At 53.3% G+C, this 19552-nt stretch overlaps 4 protein-coding genes and 1 non-coding gene across 5 annotated transcripts; 4 read left to right on the top strand and 1 right to left on the bottom strand.

Moving 5' to 3' along the window:
- Positions 1 to 515: 515 nt before the first annotated feature.
- Positions 516 to 1361, top strand: B0T15DRAFT_572038 (uncharacterized protein; the record flags this gene model as incomplete). The annotated part of the gene is made up of 2 exons (XM_062870878.1): positions 516 to 695; positions 935 to 1361. Exons 1-2 carry the CDS (start codon positions 667 to 669, stop codon positions 1359 to 1361), a joined length of 456 nt encoding a protein of 151 aa, XP_062727514.1. The 5' UTR covers positions 516 to 666.
- Positions 1362 to 3583: 2222 nt separating this feature from the next.
- B0T15DRAFT_t18 lies at positions 3584 to 3660 on the top strand. Its single transcript has one exon. It is a non-coding gene; the product is annotated as a tRNA-OTHER (tRNA).
- Positions 3661 to 12249: 8589 nt separating this feature from the next.
- Positions 12250 to 13455, top strand: B0T15DRAFT_424441 (kinase-like domain-containing protein; the record flags this gene model as incomplete). Its single annotated transcript, XM_062865613.1, has 2 exons — positions 12250 to 12535; positions 12619 to 13455. The coding sequence occupies exons 1-2, from the start codon at positions 12428 to 12430 to the stop codon at positions 13453 to 13455; spliced, it is 945 nt and encodes a 314-aa protein (XP_062727515.1). The 5' UTR covers positions 12250 to 12427.
- A 3577-nt stretch (positions 13456 to 17032) lies between these two features.
- B0T15DRAFT_388131 (uncharacterized protein) lies at positions 17033 to 17271 on the bottom strand (the record flags this gene model as incomplete). Its single annotated transcript, XM_062864425.1, has 2 exons — positions 17033 to 17129; positions 17195 to 17271. Coding segments are annotated over 2 exons (174 nt in total), but the record flags the coding sequence as incomplete, so codon positions are not given.
- A 1363-nt stretch (positions 17272 to 18634) lies between these two features.
- On the top strand, positions 18635 to 19057 carry B0T15DRAFT_387439 (phosphatidylinositol glycan, class Q; the record flags this gene model as incomplete). Its single annotated transcript, XM_062864384.1, has 3 exons — positions 18635 to 18754; positions 18838 to 18930; positions 18992 to 19057. Coding segments are annotated over 3 exons (279 nt in total), but the record flags the coding sequence as incomplete, so codon positions are not given.
- Positions 19058 to 19552: the final 495 nt, after the last annotated feature.

Raw genomic sequence — 19552 nt, forward strand, 5'->3', positions numbered from 1 at the left:
AGAACTCGTTCGTTTCTTTTTCTCTACACGGTCAGGCATGATAACAACGATGCAGAAGGGAAAAACCTACTAGGGCAAGATACAAGGAGGATAGCCAGGACTATTGGTTATTTCAGGAACTTAGTCGTCGGGGCGTCGACCCTAGAGGAGGGGCATCGTATCACGAATTAACCAACGGCAGGCTGCAGGGCAGACGGCCGTATATAGGGACGCGGGGGCGTCCCGAGCCAATCATTTGGACAACTAGGCGGACCAGTCAGAGACAGGCAAAGGTGCTAAGGTGCCAATACCGCTAAGCACTCTGCAGGATGTAAGCGATCAGAGTGATCAGGGGCATATCACGATGAGCACCTGGGTGCTCATCGAATCGAAGTACTGAGCACCCAAGAAGATAGCTAGTATATAGTCACTCGTTCTGGAGGACTCTGGGAGTTCTCCAGTGAGCAATATTACAAGCAATAGCCCATACCTATTGTGCAGACATTGCGGCAAGCATTGTTGTGAACCTTTTGGCTTCACCGAGACCTACAGTCCGACCAGCAGATACCTTCGACCGGCGAACCCTTTCAGAGGCAGGACTGCCTGTGGTTTCGTCACAATATCCTTGTCGAGGCCTTCTGGCAGACTATCGCTGCTATCTTAGTCTTTGCGACATAGTATTACCCAATGGGCCTCTGGCAGAACGGGGACGAAACGTTTAGTACCGCCTCCTAGGGTACGCTAACTTTCGTCCTGGTCTGATTCTTCTATCTCTAGATCACCACCTTTTCCCAGGCGATTACGGCCGCGATCGAGTCTGACAAAACGGCGGTGCAGATTACCACGCTATGCTTTTGGCTTTTACTGGTGTTCTACAGATAAGTATAAAAGGGAGAAGGATAGGACTCGGACGCCCGCTAGCACCCAGCAGTGTTGCTGACCCCTCTCCATGCAGCGTCCTTGTCTCCCCGAACAACCTCCTCCGGTTCTGGATCTTTATCTACCGCGTCTCCCCGCTCACCTACTTCATCAACGGCATAGTTTCCGCTGGCCTAGCCAACGCGCACGTTACTTGCTCCGCGGTCGAGACACTATCGATCCCCCCGCCAGCCGACTTTATAGGCATATGCGGTCAGTATCTCGCCCCGTATATTGCGTCGGCAGGGGGCTATATGGCGAATCCCGAGGTCAACGCCGGTTCCGCCGGCCTGGGGGGACTCAGAGGCGGCGCCGCGGCGTGCTTATACTGCCCTGTGTCGGACGTCAATGCCGTGCTGCAGCAACTGGGGATAGATATGGATACGGGACATGCGTGGCGAGATACAGGGTTCTTGGTTGCGTATATCGTCTTTAACGCCTTGGCTGTATTTGGGGTTTATTAGGTTGCGAGGATACAGCCGCGGACCGGGTCTAGGAAGACGTGATTCTGATAAACCACTCTAAAATGTGTTTTTAGTGCCGTAATTTGTTGTTATTGGGAATTGGCTGTGGTTACCTTACCCTGATGTAACGTAATTGCTTGGCAGTACTCCCTCCGGTCGTCAGCCTGCATGCGGCTTTTCCTTTCCCATCCTGGCGAGCAACTCCGGCAACTCCAGCGCCAGCTCTTTGCCGCCCGTAACAACACCCGCACTAGGAGAAGCCGGAGCAGTAGCCATGTTCGTCACTTTCGGGACGACGACAAACCCCGTGCACCGCGACGACTCGGTCGGCCCGGAGGCGCAGGGCTATGATGACGGGCGGTCCAAGGCGAAGAAGAGGAGAGCCTAGGTGGCCCAAGCATATACTTACTATGTCGTAAGGAGTGGGCATGTGGGGTGTACCTTTGCGCTTGGATTATGTGACCACGGTGATATCACGGACCGTATGGGGTGCAATGGTATATATGTGGTTGTACGAGGGAACCAGAAGTGTGGCCCTGCCGCGCGCAGGGAATACCCTGCGCTGCACAGACCCTGTGGGCCCGACCAGGGCTCCACAACCCTCGTGTCTGAACCCTAACCCCACTCTACGACATGGCACGGGCTATGCCCGTGACAAGAGGGCTTGAGCTTGGAGAATGGATACAGGCATGGCCGAAGAGATCTCGCGTCTATATATTAGTATGGTAGTATACCTTACATCACCACGACCGCCCCCTATAGCTCGTAATAGCCGGACCGAACTATGCCGCCAATAGGCAGCCCCGGCCAGGAGCTGATCTCTTGGCTTTATACCACCATAGCGCAAAGTGTAGATGTGCACCGCGGACTTGTGACGAAACCACAGGCAGTCCTGCCTCTGAAAGGGTTCGCCGGTCGAAGGTAACTGCTGGTCGGACTGTAGGTCTCGGTGAAGCCAAAAGGTTCACAACAATGCTTGCCGCAATGTCTGCACAATAGGTATGGGCTATTGCTTGTAATATTGCTCACTGGAGAACTCCCAGAGTCCTCCAGAACGAGTGACTATATACTAGCTATCTTCTTGGGTGCTCAGTACTTCGATTCGATGAGCACCCAGGTGCTCATCGTGATATGCCCCTGATCACTCTGATCGCTTACATCCTGCAGAGTGCTCAGCGGTATTGGCACCTTAGCACCTTTGCCTGTCTCTGACTGGTCCGCCTAGTTGTCCAAATGATTGGCTCGGGACGCCCCCGCGTCCCCACATACGGCCGTCTGCCCTGCAGCCTGCCGTTGGTTAATTCGTGACACGATGCCCCTCCTCTAGGGTCGACGCCCCGACGACCAAGTTCCTGAAATAACCAACAGCCCTGGCTATTCTCCTTGTGTCTCGCCCTAGTAGGTTCTTCCCTCCTGCATCGTCGTCATCATGCCTGACCGTATAGAGAAAAAGAAACGAACGAGTTCTGACCGTCGTCGCGATCAGGTGCGCTTCCTCGCGCGGACCGGTGTTATCATGCCTTCCTGCACTTATTGCCACGAGAAGAAACTGGAGTGCGTTGCTCATGAGCGTTACGAACGTTGCCTTCCTTGCGTCAAGGCAGGTCGTTCCAACTGCGATGTCCATGGCGTAGATTGTGAGTCTGCCGCTTCTCTTTGCTCCCATGCTTGCTGACTTCCGTAGTGCGTCCTTTTATTAAGGAAAAGGAGCGTCTTGATGCCGAGCGTCGGGCCACGATTAGCAAATTACTTCGTTTGGAGCAACAGTCGCGGGCGTTGGAGGAGAGGGCTCGTGCAGCCTTCCGTCGGGAGTCTCGTTTGTTGGACGAGGAGGAGAAGGAGGAGTCGGAGCAGGCTTCCCTGGCCGCTCTGCCTTCGGATGGCACGGCAGCAGCGTCCCTAGGTACTACCGCTTCGCCTTCTTTGTCGGATTTCCTTGCTCCAGGTCCTGCTTCGTCGGATCACTTGGATCCCAACTGGTTGTCGGACGTTCCTATAGACTGGAGTGTTGTTGGGGGAGGTCCCTCGTTTCTGGCTCCACAGGGTTCTGGTGGTGGGAGCCCTCCGGTTTCTCAAGGTAGTGGGGGTTCGTAGCTGGTGGTGGTCGGGTCTTGGTCGCGCCTGCCGTGCGTGTCGTGTTGTAGCGTGGCTGCCTGCAGCCGCTCTTTCCTGCCTGGGGTTCTCAATCTGATTCTTGTTGCCTGTTTCCCGACAAATGAAATGGCTCAGTGGTGTAGCTTGGTTATCACACCCGAGTGATTGCTCTGGGAGACCATGGGTTCAAATCCCATCTGTGCTACTGCTGGCTGTGGTATGGGATGACGTCGTGCAAGTCGTCACCCAGAACACGGTCAGCTTTTGCGTTTTTCCTCCTTCCTGGGCGGTCTGGGTTCCTTCGGTGGAATTCTCTTAGTTTTTCTGCGCAGCTGAGGTGTTCTGCTGGTTCCCATGAGTTGTCTTCTGGCCCGAAGTCGAGCCATTTGATCAAGTATTCTAGCCTTCCGTTGGCTATTCGTGAATCCAAGATTTCCTCAACGTCCCATTCTTCTTCTTCGTCCTCGGCTTCGATGTCCTTTGCAACCCGTGCGTTCCTGGGTGCTGGTTCGAGGAGCGAGATATGGAAGACGTTGGTGCGTAGCTTCATCGTTGATGGTAGCGAAAGTCGATAGTTGGATCTCGAGATTCTTGCGTCGATTTTGAATGGTCCAATCTTTCTGAAGTCGAGCTTCTGGCTTGGCCGTTTCGTTCTCAAATTCCGGGAAATGAGGTAGACCATGTCTCCTCTCTCAAGGCGAGGTCCCTCGAGCCGATGTTTGTCGTAGTACTCCTTCATCCTGAGTCTGACGAACTCGAGTTCTTCTTTTAGCATTGCATGCAGTGCATGCATCTTCTCCGCCTTGATTTTTGCCCTGGGTACCGTGACATCTGGTCCCTGGCGTAAATCTGCTTCGTAACCAAAGTTCGCGAAGAACGGAGTGACCTTTGTTGTCTCCGTTGGCGTTGTATTGTATGCAAGCTGTGCCGCTGGCAATAGATCAACCCAGTCGTCTTGCTGGAAGTTGACGAACGTCCTGAGATATTGTTCGACGATCTGGTTGAGCCTTTCTGTCTGGCCATCTGTCTGCGGGTGGTATGCTGTTGAAAGCTTGCTTTTCGTGCCCAAACGCTTCATAAGCGCTTGCCAGAACTTTGATGCGAATTTGGTGTCTCGGTCTGTGATCCATTCTTCCGGCCACCCATGAACTGCTGCGATGTGCCGATAGATCGTATCCGCAAGTTGCTCTGCTGACCATGATTCTTTGTATGGGAAGAAGTAGCTCCACTTGGTGAGTCGATCAACCACAGTGAGGATGCTGTCATACTTCGTTCCGGTAGTCGAGTCTTTCGAAAGCGGTAGTTTGGTGATAAAGTCCATCGTCACCGAACTCCATGGTCGTTCTGCAACTGGCAATGGTTCCAAGAACCCGTATGGTTTGTGCCGTGCCGACTTGCTTCTATTGCAGAGGTCGCATTCCTGCACAACAGTCTTGACTCTGGTCCTGAGTCCTGGGAAGTCGTAGTGTTGCCGAACCTTGGCGACTGTTTTGGCGATTCCCATGTGTCCTCCGAGTTTTGACTCGTGGATTGTCCTGATTAATTCCGTTTGATCCTGTGGTGCGACGTAGGCCTTGCCGTTGTACCATAACGCTCCATCTCTCCAAGAGATGCCTGCCTTCTCGTCTGCATCGTTCTGCTTCCGGTCTTGGAAGTCTTTTCCTAGCCGTTCTTCCCTGAAGACTGCGCAGCATTCTTCAAACGGTTGCAGAGGTTGTGTGCCGGGATCTTCGTCCTGTCGTGGAAGCGTGTCGTCATCGAGATCTTCCATCGGTTGGGGAGCGTGCCGTAGGGAACCGTCTGGCTGTTGTTGAAGTAATGGTGGCGAGGCTTCTGGTTGGCTGTTCCTGAAGTGATCTGGCCTCCTGCTCAACGCATCTGCCCGTGCGTTTTCCGAGCCTTTTTTGTAATTGATTTTGAAGTTGAACTCTGAAAGGAATTCTGCCCATCGAGTCTGTCGTCCGTTCAACACCTTGGTGGTAGTGAAGTACCGCAAGTTCTTGTGGTCTGTATAGACCTGGACTTCGTGGGTTGTGCCGCTGAGGTATGGTCTCCATTCTTGAAAGGCTTCGATGATGGCTAGCAACTCTTTGTCGTGGATTGGGTAGTTGAGTCGTGGTCCTTCGAGCTTTTTCGAAAAGAATGCAACTGGGTGTAACTTCCCATGTTCATCGCGCTGGCCAAGTTGTCCTCCGATTGCATAGTCTGATGCATCGGTTTCGACCTCAAATGGCTTCCGTGGGTCTGGCAACCAGAGCACTGGATCGGCGATGATTGCGTCGCGGATCTTCTGAAACGCTTGTTCGTGCTCGGCTTCCCACCGGAACTCGATGTCTTTCTTCGTGAGTTCGTGCAATGGTCGTGCAAGGTCGCCAAAGTTCCTGATGAACATTCGGTAGAAGTTGGCGAATCCGATGAATCCTCGCACCTCTGTCGTCGTTGTTGGTCGTGGCCATGTTTTGATCGCTTCGATCTTCGCTGGCTCCATCCTGATTCTGCCAGGCGAAATTTCGTATCCGAGAAACACTGTTTCCGTAACATGGAATTCGCTCTTATCCTTGTTGACTGACAATTTATGCTCGTGGAGTGCGTTTAGCACTGCCCTCACGTGTTCCTTGTGTTCCTCGAGTGTTTTGGAGAAGATGAGGATGTCGTCTAGGTAACAGACTGCGAATCGGTCGAGGAATGGGCGGATCGCATGATCAACGACCGCCTGGAAGGTTGCCGGTGCGTTTGTCAATCCGAAGGGCATTACGAGGTACTCGTAATGGCCGTAGGGAGTGCGAAACGCTGTCTTCCATTCATCCCCTTCCTTGATGCGAATGTGGGCGTACGCTGTTGGAAGGTCGAGGCGAGTAAAGTAACGGGCGCCTGCCAACTGGTCTCGAAGCCGCGAGATAAGTGGCAAGGGGTACCGGTTCTTTACCGTCTCTCCGTTCAGCTGTCGGTAGTCCACACACATCCGAAGCTTCCCATCCTTCTTTGGAACGAATAGGACTGGGTAGCCCGCCGGTGATGTCGATGGTCTGATATGCCCTATCTTGAGATTCTCCTCAAGATATCTCCTTAACTCAGCATCTTGTTTTTCGTTGGTGTGGTACACCTTGAAGAACTTCAATTGGGCTCCTTCCTTGAGTTTGATTTCGTGATCCCAAGGTCCATGGTCTGGTAGCCCCTTAAGATGCTTTGCTTCGAACGCCGGGTGTCCTTGGTATTCCGCTGGGATTTTGCCCGTTTCCGCGTTCTTCTCTGTACTCCGGTAGTACGAGAACTTGTCTCCGGCCGTGATACTGGCCGCTTCCCTCCAGGTGACCCAATCCTGGAATTCAAATTCTCCGGTCTCATCGATTGAGATGACAGCGATTTCGATGTCGTCTGTGTCTCTCTGAGCCGTGCGAGGGCATCGTCGCAAGTGGCGTCGTCTCTGGCCTGGTCTTGCCGATTCCCGCTGTTCTTCCTGGTGACTGCCGCCTCTTCCTGAGTCCGTAGTGCGCTGCCTGGCACTGTCCGTCTCTTGCGGTGGATCCATAGGGGCCGCCTTCCGGGGCGATCTTCCCTGCTGCGATCCGTCGTCTGCGCTTTCCATCTCGTTGGTCGGATACGGCCTCTGTTCCCGAGGTCGTAGGTGGCCACCTCCCTTCCAACTGATGTCTGGGTCGTAGTCTCGATGCCATGGGCGTCCTAGAATCATGTCCTTCTTAGGCCCCATTTCAACAATGTCAAACACCACTCTGGTGGTTTTCCCTTCCACCGTGATCTCAAGTGGTTCCGTTTCCCGTCGTACCCATTGGGTGTCGAATGGTCCTTTAACGATGTGCTGTTTCTTCTTGATCCTCCACGGGATCCTAAGTCGATTGACAAGTGTTGGCGAGATGAGGTCGACCTGAGATCCTCCATCTACCAGTGCCAATGTTTGGAATCCTTTCCAGTATGCCATAACCCAGATTCTGTCATCGGGCTTGTCGTTCTGAATCGCAGCGGCTTCCTTTTTGCTCGCTGGGAGGTCGTAGATCCTTTTCCTTGCGTGGTTCTTCCTGCACCCGCGGATCTGTCGTTGTTGTGATGGATTTAGTGGTTTCCGGGCCCCTCGGAGGGCCCTGAGCCGTTTCCCAACTCCGTCCTGGCGTCTGGATAGGCGTCCCCATCCTCCTGTGCCTCTTGGTTGCCGTCCTGCGGTCCAAGTCTCGGGAGTTCTTCGAATAATTGTCGAATTTCGTTGGCTCTTCTTCCTTCCTCTCGTCGTTCGCGAGGCGTCATCCATCTTCGTGTATGTGTCTTGCGTTCGTGATGTTCTTGGAGCTTCGCTTGCATATGGATTAAGCAATCCTGGCTCTTGCACTGTCGAGTGCTATTGGGCCACCGCTGGCAGTCTTCTGGCTGGGTTCTTCGCGGTGTCACCCTGATTCTGTCGTATGCGTTGGTCCTTTCGACCTTCCATAGGGACTGGTCGGCGCCGGTCCCTGCGTCCCAAACCCACGGGACTGGTCGAGGTTCTCCGTTTTGGTCGGTAGGCCTGTCGGGCCAAAAGTCGTTGTCGAATTTTGATCGAAAATGGTATCGGCATTCGTGCGCGATGCACTGGAACCATGGGACGTAGACGTGGTCGTATCGCTGGGGTTGGAGTCGAAGTGCGTCTTGTTCGTGGGGTTCGTAGCGCGGGCCGAATCCAATCCAGATGCGTACCGCGTTGCTGTCCCCGACGCCGTTGTACGGCTTCTTATTCCAAAAAGTGTCCCAATCTTGTGGTTCCTGCCCCTTGAGTCTTCGCTGGTTCTGGGCCTTCTGGTATTCAGCCTCGGGGTTCTTGATTCCATTATTCCCCCTGCCCTGGCTTAGGTCCTGTGCTGGTCCATCCCACAAGTTCGAGTGGTGCTCTTCCTGGACCCTGACCAACTTGGCCTTGACGAATTCTAGTTGGCTCATGGCCTGAGCCTTTTCTTCTGCGAGTCTTCGGGTAATTGTTCGAAGCTCGGCTTGTTCCTCTTCAGCCTCCTGAAGGCGCTGGGCGAGAAAGATGGGGTTCGGGCCAACGGGTTCGTTGTCCGATTGTCGTGTCCTCCATTGACCTTCTTCATTCTGGGTCAACTGGAATCCCCAACCTTCTGCGAGTTGTGATGCTGCGGCGGCGGCAATGTCGTAGCCTGTGATGGGTTCTTCGAACGTAACGTGGGGGCTATTGCTTCCTGACCGAGAGGAGTCATCGATGCTTCCTTCAGCCATGCCTCGGTCAACTGCGTCGTCGAAGTCATCCTCGGTGTAGCTTGCCGCAGCCACTTCAACCACGCGGGTTGACTTGTCGATCGTGGCATTTTCCTTGCCGGGCACCTGCTTCCAGTTCTTCTTGCTGCGGCACTCCCGCTTGAAGTGCCCTTTCTTGCCGCAATTGAAACAGGTGGCCTGGGACTTGTCCTTCCGTCCTTTATCCTCACGCTGGGTGGCGTCCACGTCCATTGGACCAGCGTGGGTGCCATGCGACGTGCTGGGGTACTGTCGCTTCTTTTTGTCGTTTGCCTTGACGAATGTAGGCTGCGTTCCGCGTCCCTTGCGCTGCTGGCGCCTGGCATAAATCCGGTCGTCAATGCGGATAGCCATGGCGATATATTCGTCAAGCGTGTCGGGTCGGTCCTTTTGATACAGTTCATCCTTGACTTCTTCCTTCAAGCCATCGTAGAACAACTGCATAAGACCTTCGTCATTGATCTCGCACCGAAGTGAATCCTGGCGGAACTGCATGGCGTAGGCAGCCGCCGACTTTGTCTGCCTCAGGCGTGCGAGTCGCTCCTGCGCGTGGAGCTTCTCATCATGGTCTCCGAACACCTTCTGGATTTCCTGTTCAAATTTGTCGTATGATTTGAAAATTTCAATGGTGAAATCGTCCTGAGCGTCCGCACTGTTGGTTAGCCAATCCTTAAGGGTGGGTTCAAACCATCGAAGTGCCTTCCCCTCGAGCCGCGAGGAGATGAACATGACTTTGGCGGATTCGTCCGCAAACTTGTCCGGGTAGTACTTGAGGTAGGCCCTCATGGATGTAAGGAATCCAGCGAGTCCTTCTTTGTCGCCTCCGTACTTGGGGGGTGCTTCGAGTTTGGCTTTGTCCTTGGGCTTGCCGTTGTAGGCCTCGTTGACGAGCTGTTGCATATGGCCGTTTTCGGCCTCAAGCTGGGCGATTTTGGCGTTGAGAGTCTCGAGAGCCTGCTGCATCTGTCGCATGGTTGCGGCCTGGCTCTGGGATTCCGGGGTGCTAGGTGTCTGGGGCGCCATGATGGTCGGTGGTACCTTCGATCTGAACCGTGACAGAGTCAAAGGGAGTGAGCAACGTGTGACGAAACCACAGGCAGTCCTGCCTCTGAAAGGGTTCGCCGGTCGAAGGTAACTGCTGGTCGGACTGTAGGTCTCGGTGAAGCCAAAAGGTTCACAACAATGCTTGCCGCAATGTCTGCACAATAGGTATGGGCTATTGCTTGTAATATTGCTCACTGGAGAACTCCCAGAGTCCTCCAGAACGAGTGACTATATACTAGCTATCTTCTTGGGTGCTCAGTACTTCGATTCGATGAGCACCCAGGTGCTCATCGTGATATGCCCCTGATCACTCTGATCGCTTACATCCTGCAGAGTGCTCAGCGGTATTGGCACCTTAGCACCTTTGCCTGTCTCTGACTGGTCCGCCTAGTTGTCCAAATGATTGGCTCGGGACGCCCCCGCGTCCCCACATACGGCCGTCTGCCCTGCAGCCTGCCGTTGGTTAATTCGTGACAGGACTGTAGCCCGAACTCTGCCAAGCCCTCGGTTTCTCGGTGTATCTCTAGCCGGCCTGCGTACGACTAGTAATTAGTTGCTGCTGAAACCGCGTGGAATGTGTATGCGTTGACCATGTTCCATTTAGATCCACGCCCACAAAGACTTCGGTTAGTTACCTAGCAATTGCTTTCACTACCTAGTTAGTTAGCTGTGGACACTCGACTTAAATTGGGAAAAAGCGTTGCTTGGAAGCCGGGTGAATAGGGTGGATCATGAATGTGATGGTGACAGCTAGAACATAGAGCTCCACGCTCTAGTCGCACTTTCTATACCGTAATCCAAAGGTAATATAGGCTGGAGATCGTATATATAGTCTTCTATGCTATATGTACTAGCCCTACGGAGATCCTCGATACTCGAGTCCAGATGTAAGACCTGTCTTAGGTTCGTTTCGCTAGTCGATAGGTTGTTTATTATGGCTAGTGCTGCCACCTAGTCTCTAGGAAAGACACGGAAAACAGTAGGGAATATCTTATCGAGACGGGATATTGTTCAAGGGTGTCTTTTGCCAGGTTAGTGTGACGGATTGAGCTACCTGAACCACTCGGCTAACTCGCACCTTCCAAAAGGATGCCGACATCGCAAGTCCCCCGACCTTGCGACTCTGTGGTTCATATACGCGTTCACGCAGGCGCGCCGCAGCGCGTGCTCCACTCGGCCATGTAACGGTCTCAGGAGTGTATTTCAACTAACCGATGACGACTCTACGAGTACATCCAATCTTGAAGAAAAAAGGGAAAAGAAGAGGAGGAAGAGGAAGAGGGTCATCCCCAATCTAATGACGTGGCCTTTCTGCCTAAGCAGAGGAGGCAACAACCCGAAGAGGCAGGCACGATGAGGGTTGCTGCCTATGATATTGGTGTTGACGTTTAGGGGCAGGAGTGCGCAATGAGGGTTAGGGTTGGCCGAGGGTTGCCGAGGCTACTATAAGGCTCAGCCCGTTATAGGCCACACCGAGGAGCAACCTGCCGTAACAGTTAGCTAGACGGACTATGCTAGTCTCCAGACTTATGCTACCGGGCAGTCTACAATCAGTGGTGCAATTAAGCGTATAAGCAAGTAACTTAAGGTAACGTTACCCAAAACTAGGAGCATGCATCAAGTACTAGTACTCCACGCACTTTGCTCGCCTTCTTTACCTAGCTAAGGGTTGCCTACCTCTGAACATCCGATGAATCTATTGAACATCCGAATAGGCAATCATTTCTGGTAGGCACGCCACACGATACATGGAAAAACCCCACTATTTTATCGCTGGGCTTAAAGGATCAAGACCACAATCCAACGGGTCACGGACTTCGTTTAAGTAATAGCGTCGCTTGAGACTTCGTACGTGCTTCTAACTGCTCCAGGCGAGATAGTGGAGACGAATCCGGGTCCTTGGACGCGAAGGATCGAGCACCCGTCTTGGATCCTACAACTTGCCATCACTTTTTATAGCGACGGTTACTCCGGGGTAGTAGGGGTAGCAGGGGTTGTGCGTGCGGCGAGTGTGACCCGCAAGTCGGGACCGGGGCGCCGGGAGCGGCACAGCCGTATAGGCTTGTAAGTCCCCGATGAACACGAACCTGTCGTCTTCAGTCATGCGAGGAGGTCCTTTTTTCCCGTCTTGATGGAGTGATTCTTTTTCCTTTCTTTCTTTTCACGCTCAGATTTTAGTTTCCCATGCCTTGGATTACACTCGCTCTGCGGCTCCTGTATAATGTATCCGACCACCTTTTATACACATGCTCCAGTGTAATAAGTGCGAGGCCGTACGTTGTAGCCTGCGCGGTAGGTATGCAGTGAACAGATACACGGCCTGCAATGGCGACCACGCCTGCACGACCCAGTCCACAACCTTGAGATGTCACATATGCAGTCCCTGGGTTGGATCGGCCAATGCAAAGGCCTTACGGCATTTGGGCCAGTATATGTGGAGAGGAGTATATAGAGCCCCAGGAGACACTCGTCCAGTAGTCCCGTCTGGCCAGACATTCTGTTCTTCTCTGTCCAGGAGTATTCCGTCCATTCCCTTTTATTTCATTCCGCTCTCCTTACCAGCAGTGCTGGCACTGCTGATCCTATTAATTCACTGGCACGCTGAGTTCTAGGTTCTATTTCATTCCTTGACACCACCAAACCATTTATAATTTCAGCATAGCCCGGCTAGGTATTTCGCACACTCCACAATGTTTAGGAACATTGACAACACGGGTAGCCGTTACGGTCTGGGTAAGCAGCTGGGCAAGGGAAGCTTCGGCATTGTTTGCAAAGCACGAAGGGTGTCAGATGGGAAGGTACTTATGGATGGCATCCCCTCCGGAGCTGCTTTGGACGCGGGAACGTGAACGCTATATTACTGACATTCTTCGAAACAAAGCTTATGGCCTGCAAGATTGTGAGCATCTCCCCCGACAACGTAGACCTCACATTACAGGAGCTCGAGGTCTGGATAGACGCAGCCGATCGCTCCAGCCACGTGGCCAAAGTGTACGACGCCGAGTACAGCAAGACGGACAATGAGGCATACATCTACATGGAGCTATTCGAAGGCGGCGACGCCCGTGATTTCGCCAATGAGCTTACCGGACACCGCGCCATCATCCACCCGCTCCTCCTTTCGGTTATAGCCTACCAGACGGCGCTTGGGCTGAAACAGATCCACGAGAAAATGTTCCAGCATCGCGACCTCAAGCCAGAAAATATCCTCATGACCCGGAAAATCACCGCAGGGATGAACAGAGCGCTGTGGGATCTGGATAATCGTGAACGCCCTAACGAGCGCGACTTGGCCGCCGTGTGGAAAATCGTGCGCGAGCCGCGGCTGGTTGTGCTGGCCGACTTCGGCCTGGCGCGCGACCACAAGGCGCCCAGCAGGAGGGCCGGAATGGTCACCAAGGTGGCCCTGCCGGGGGGGTTCAACCCGGCCTATAACGCGCCCGAGATGGTGAAGAACAACGTCCAGTCGCGGTACGCTGACGTCTTCAGCCTCGGCATGGTCATCTACAACCTGGCCACCCTCCACTTCCCTCGGGACGCCTCCGAGCGGGGCGACATGCCCTCCCGTTATCCCACTTCGCTGCGGAAGTTGTACCTGCACTGTACCGAGGAGAACCCCAAACGGCGTCCGATGGCAGAGGACGTGGTGGACGTCCTAGATGGGATTGTGGATGCCGAATACCAGAGGATGGCCTCGCCGTATAAAGCCTGGATGTAAGCCAGCCCAAGCTCTGAGTTACAAGCTCCCCCTTGGGACCACCAAGACGCGGTTTCGTCACTGACATACATACAATGCCTTTAGCTCCAGTCTGAAGCCGGCTGCGGCGGCGACAAGCAGCAAGCCAGTAGCCGCACCGAGCCGCACCGGCGGGGCTTCACGTATGCCTCCAACTCAGGGAGGAGGGCGCGGCGGCGGCGGCGGAGGAGGCGGTACTGCCGGCATCACGCAGGGTATGAGGCGGATGGGCATAACGGACGCTCGCACCGGCGGCGGCGGGTCTTCGCGCGATTATTACGGTGACGGCCACTACAGGAGGTAAATGCGTTGCCGCTTTGCACTAAGCGGGGAACGATTCCATGACCCTTGGGTTAGAGGGCGGGAGAGGAGGCGGACTGGCTGGGGATGTTTGTTTTGTTCAGGAGGCTAGCGCCGGGGAGGGTGGGCTGTGGGTGTGGCGGTTAAAGGAGGGAGGAGTCGGAACCGAGTTTGGTATCGAGCATGTCGTCGGCTGCTCGGAAGGACTCCTTACGGTGGGTAGACGATGAAGCGGCAGTAGCGAAAATGCCGTAAATCCGTATCTGCTAGATCCAAGTCCAGACTAAATAGCAAATACAGGACCTCTACTTACCAAGCCGGCTATCTCGAAGCCAAGTCACTCCTCTTTGTCGCCCTGCCGTCCGTCCTCCCGATTCTGCCCATGCTCGCGCTCGAGCTCCAACTGCCTCTCCATCTCGGCCGTCTCGCTAGCAATCCAGTGCCTCATGCTCTTATACTCCCTATGGTCGCCACCCTGCCAGTAGGCGCAGTGTATAACGCGATACTCGCCCTCCCCAACTTCCTCCACATCGCGTCTCTCTCTCCTGGGCGCAAGCCTCCGCCACGTCCCAGGCGGACAAACGACGTGCTCATACCCATCATTCTCCACCGTGCCATCCCCGACCCACACCGGCCCGGCATCGTCCTCAGCTGGCGTACTCGGACCAACCCCAATCTCGTAAACCTGCGCCACGCCCTCGGCCGTCACCACCGTCTTGGGCTTGGGGAACACGCCAAACTGCATCTCGTACCCACTGCCGGGCGTACCACACAGCCGATCCACACCCGGGAACCCGCCCCCCATGAGATGCCAGGCGCCCCTGAACCCGTTCGCAAGCAGCGCCATCTCGCGCATATCGGGCGGCAGCGGACCGCCGGGGAGGGTTTTCTCGACCTCGGCGAGTGCTTCCGGGGTGAGGGGTAGGAGCAAGATGTCGGACGGCTTCTGCGGCGGGTTGTCTGTCTCCGCGTACTTGTCGTGGTGGACCTTGAAGGCTGCCTCCGAGAAGCGGCGGAGGAGGTCGGGCCAGGCGACTCCGTAGAGGGGCTCCTGCTGGCCGTGGAGCTTGCGGTGGGCGAGGGCGGCGGTGAGGGTGGTGATGGTCGCCAAGGCGGCGCGCTCCGGAATCAGGGGCTCCGTTGTGCTGTCGTTGGCGTCCCCGCTGAAGTACCATCCAGCTGTATTTCTTGCATTTCCTCCCCACCTACAGCCCCCTGGCTTACCACCTCCTGTGCCTCCTGCACAGTAAGTGATCCTCCAAGCCGCACACGTGTTTTTTTGGCTCTCCGGCGCTTGTTTAGCGCCTCATTAGCCTTGCGGAGCGAAGACACCTCTGCCTGAAGGAGGGCCACCTGGTGCATTACAGCCATCGTACCCTTGGTAAGCTGGTCCATAGCAGCCAATATCGAAGTCGGGGAGCTATTTTGATGGTTGGCAATGCGAGTCTTGATGAGCGTTGACTGTGAGTTGGCTTCTCGGGGGTTGTGTGGTGTCTGGAAGACCCAAGATTATATAGTGCCTGGCCGTGAGGTTAGGGGTGTTAGTATACGAAGCTTGATATCTAGCTTCGAAAGTACCTTCTCTGGATCGTACGGCACAAGGCCAGCCCCTATAAAACCGCCCTAGATATTCCTCTTGGTGATAGAGGCAAAGAAGGCCGCGCGAAAGGTACAAAGGAACTCAAGCTTGCTTATATGGTTGATATATGCACGTATTAAGTCCTCGATCTGGCGACCGTACGCCTGCTTTAACGGCCCAAAGCAGCCAACATCAAGTGGCTGGAGGAGGTGGGAGGAATATGGAGGCATATAGAGCGTGATAATGTTGTTCTGCTGGCAGTAGAGCTCGAACTCGGTTGAGTGGTGGCTTTCGTAGCCATCGAGGATCAACAACCGGTATTTGCCCTTTGTCCGAGGCGCTATATAGTAGTCGAAGTACTTGATCCAATCAAGGCCTACCGTATTGGTAGTCTAGCCATTCTCGGTAGTTGCAATGCGCCAGTCGGCTAGGAGGTTGCACTCAGTATACCAGTTGGCGAGGTAGAACTACGCTGCTAAGATAATAAACGGAGGGATAGCCCAGCCAAGGGTATTGACGCCTTGGATCACCGTCGCCCATTCGCGGTTGCCAGGCTAGGCTAGCTTCGCCTTGCTACAGCCATCCGAGGTTGTAACTACTATGCCCGGGAAGATAATGCCCATTATAAACCCAGTCTCGTCGAAGTTATAGATATCGTCATCTACGATACCGTACTTGGCCTTAACATTCCATACAAGGGTAAACCACTCGCCAATGACCTTCGGATCCTTGTACTTTGCCCTCTGGTAATCGTATCTTCGCGAATAACGCGTACGGAGCTCTGGCTGGCGTTTGACAAACCGATGCGCCCAGAGCTTGCCAACAGGGGGCGCGTCGCGTACGCATAGCAGTTGGTTGGCCATATCTTCCATACCACGCAGTCTCGGCGGAAAAGCTCGCTTAGATAGCTCAATTATATACTGAACAAGAGCCCTCTCTTCGGAATCGGTGAGCCGGCGCGAGTTGGGCGTAGTGTCGCGTTGTGCAGGCCGGCCCGCTAGTCGGTCTTGCAACGTTGTTCGTCGAACGTCGTAGTACTTCGCTATAGCCCTTATGCTTAGTTTTTGGTCTTTTTGTATCGCTTCGAGGGCTAGGTTTATCCTAGCCTCGTACGAAGAAGAAGACATGTTAGGTTGTAAAGAAAATCTGGTTTTAAGCGCGGAAGTGACGCGTCGCGGGTAAAGTGGCCGGCTCGCTTATATGGCCGGCTCGCTTATAAGATACGTTAATGGTATAATGCTATATTCAAAGTTGCTAGGAAAAAAAAGAAACCAGGATCAATAGTATATCTAAATATAGACGAGATAGAGGGAGAGAGAGAGGGAAAACTACTGACTATTAGGCTATCTTATGCTTGGGGTTCTTAAAGATATTATTGGGACTATAGATGGCATTGGTCGTAGCTATAAACATCTTATGCTGGATCTATCGAAATAGGTTAACACCAGCCGTAGTCTTTCGCCTGCCTAGAGATATTGCAAGTAACTACGCCGATATTGCGTTGATTTCGTCCAGTCCTAGCCCTAGTGCTAAGGCTAGGTAGAGGGCCTTAATAAAGAAGCCCAAGTACGAGTCGTCGTTATTTATATTGGCCCCTAGAATATCGTAGCCGGACGGCGTATGTCCTATGACCCTCTCGGCGGCGCGATGCTCGATCGGGTGGAAGGATAGGATGTAGATCTAACACTGGAGTGCTAGAACAAGAGACAGCGAGGTAATAACATATATATGCGAACCGGGTATGCATAGCGTATAGATGGGAAGGCTATATTTGTCCCTGTGGTAGGCGGCAAGGGTTAGCTATCTATATATATTATAGGACGACGTTATATATTTCTAAACCGGAGCTTGACTAAGAACTTCGTCTTCTGGGTACCTAGGCCTAGCAGAGGGCTGACAAAAGGCACTAGCGTTGCCAGGCCCTACGGCTCCTTTTCGTATTATATCAGCCGTAACAAGGCGCAGAGAAAGGTATAAGCGGCCACAAGGCCGGCGACAAAGCACCAGGCAACTTGGCCCGCCATTGTTAGATCAGCTGGCTACTAGTATGCTGCGCCAGAGTATAGGACTGACTATAACAGCAGAGAAAAGAGTTTAGGCTGGTAGTAGTTTAAGGAGCTTATATAAACCTAGAAGCGAAAGCGTCGCGTTAAGGCGGATGCTATACCGATGGTTGTTTGGCAGACAAACATTGCGGTACGCCGTTCTTAACGTCCCCTACTATAAACTCAGGGGCATTTAAGCCAATTAGGACTGGCCCTAATATTCTAATACAGCTGCGGTTGACTAATAGGAAAAAGAAAGGAGAATAAAGAAAAGGACCTTATATGCCAACAGTATGCCGAATTAATCGCGCTATCTTACCGCGTCCCCCATCCGAAAAAGCATATATTAGTACCTTCTTCCCGTTTATCAGCCGCTATAGGTCCTATAATATAACCTTAAGGATCCAGGTCCCTAACGGAACCAATATACATCGATAAGCCGTGCCTATTATATAGTATATAACACCTCAAGAACTAGTTATAGCTTAAAAGAACCAACATATGTCGACGAGGCGCTATTACGAAGCAGGTAGACGAATGGGAACGCGGAGCAAACGTACAGGTTCGCCGGAGCGCCGGAGAGAGCTGCGAATGTCAGCCACCAAACACACGCGGCAAATCACCACACCTGACAGCCAAGTCTTTAACAATAACAATGATCCTCTCGTACAGAAACTACGTTGAGGAGCAGGTCCATATCTCTCTAATTGCGCAGTTCAACCGGCAGCATACTGCACGGTGCCGTACTATAAGACAGTCAGTGTCTACAGCGCTCAACCGCTTAATGTATGGTCGCATCTCTACTCAGAAATGGAAATGAAATAACTTGAAAGCACCGCAGGGTGTTCAGAATATATACATAACCCTAAGAATCACCCTCCTACCTGCCAAGGTGGCTATGTCTTGCGTCAATACTATGCATGGGTACTTGTACATGGCACTTGGTGTTGACGGAAAACGGGGAGAGTCGAGCGTTATTACACACAATTGGCTAAGCGCCTTGAGTATGTGGGTCCCATCTAAGCATCGCAAATGCAGGAACAGGACCTCGGGGACATAGTAATACTGCTTTCTACCAAACCGGTATCTAAACTCTCAAACTATCCCCGCGCATCAAGCTTTAAAAAGCATTGATACTCCTGCAAGTTTTCACTTGCGAGCTTAACTTTCAACATACCACAGATGCTTCCGGCGCCTTCCTCCGGAATACAGAAGTCGTAACACCTCGCGCGATTCTATACACCCCTTCTCTATTCTAACGCTTGGCATTTTCGTAGCCGGCTATATCACCGCTCGATGGGACCTCGTCACCCGCCTCTATGAACTTGCCATCTTTGCCTGGAACTACGGAGTGGTCGTAAGTAAAGCCCTACTCCCCGTCATTTAACTCCCTGAAGCAATCGGGGTTCTACCCGAAGCATGGACTAATGCATTTAGCAGACTCGTGCCGCCAAGGGCTTCGCCGTCCTCAGCCTCTTTTTCCTCTTGATATTCCTGCCCGTAGAGCGCCTTGCAACCCGCGAGTCCGACCTAGTACGACCGCACAGCCCCCGGAATCACCTAGATCGAATCCGTGCTAATCAGCTTTGTCCAGCATCCACGATCAATTGGATCCGGTATATCGGCTAGGGAACAACTGAGGCGACGGGGTTCTTTCTAGGTCCTTAACCGCGTCCGTGGCTACTTGACATGCCAGGGCGTGATGGCTTGATGCGCGTGTTCTGGCCGGCTGACCTGCCACGGTCGGACCTTCGGGGTATAGTGGTGGGGTGGAGAAACTCGGCGCTGGATGTCTTCGTCCTGACGCCGTTCTTCGCTGCACCCGACATAGAAAGCTGAAAACGAAGCGGGGGCGACTTGCTATAGTGCAAATCGAGGGTACGACAAGCATAGCTTAGATAATAGGGCAGCTCTACATCCGCCAGAGGCTTATAATATCTATTAGTAGGTAGTAGATATATATATAGAGGTAATTATAAGGGACGCTAGGTATCAAATCTTGCTATATAGTACATCTACTTGAATTATCCGAACCTTTAGGCCTAGGCCTAGGCTCAGGGTTAGGGTTAGGGTTAGGGTTAGGGTTAGGGTTAGGGTTAGGGTTAGGGTTAGGGTTAGGGTTAGGGTTAGGGTTAGGGTTAGGGTTAGGGTTAGG

Source organism: Chaetomium strumarium (genome assembly GCF_033439665.1).
Source record: "Chaetomium strumarium strain CBS 333.67 chromosome Unknown B0T15scaffold_1, whole genome shotgun sequence".
NCBI classification, from domain to species: Eukaryota; Fungi; Ascomycota; class Sordariomycetes; order Sordariales; family Chaetomiaceae; genus Chaetomium; species Chaetomium strumarium.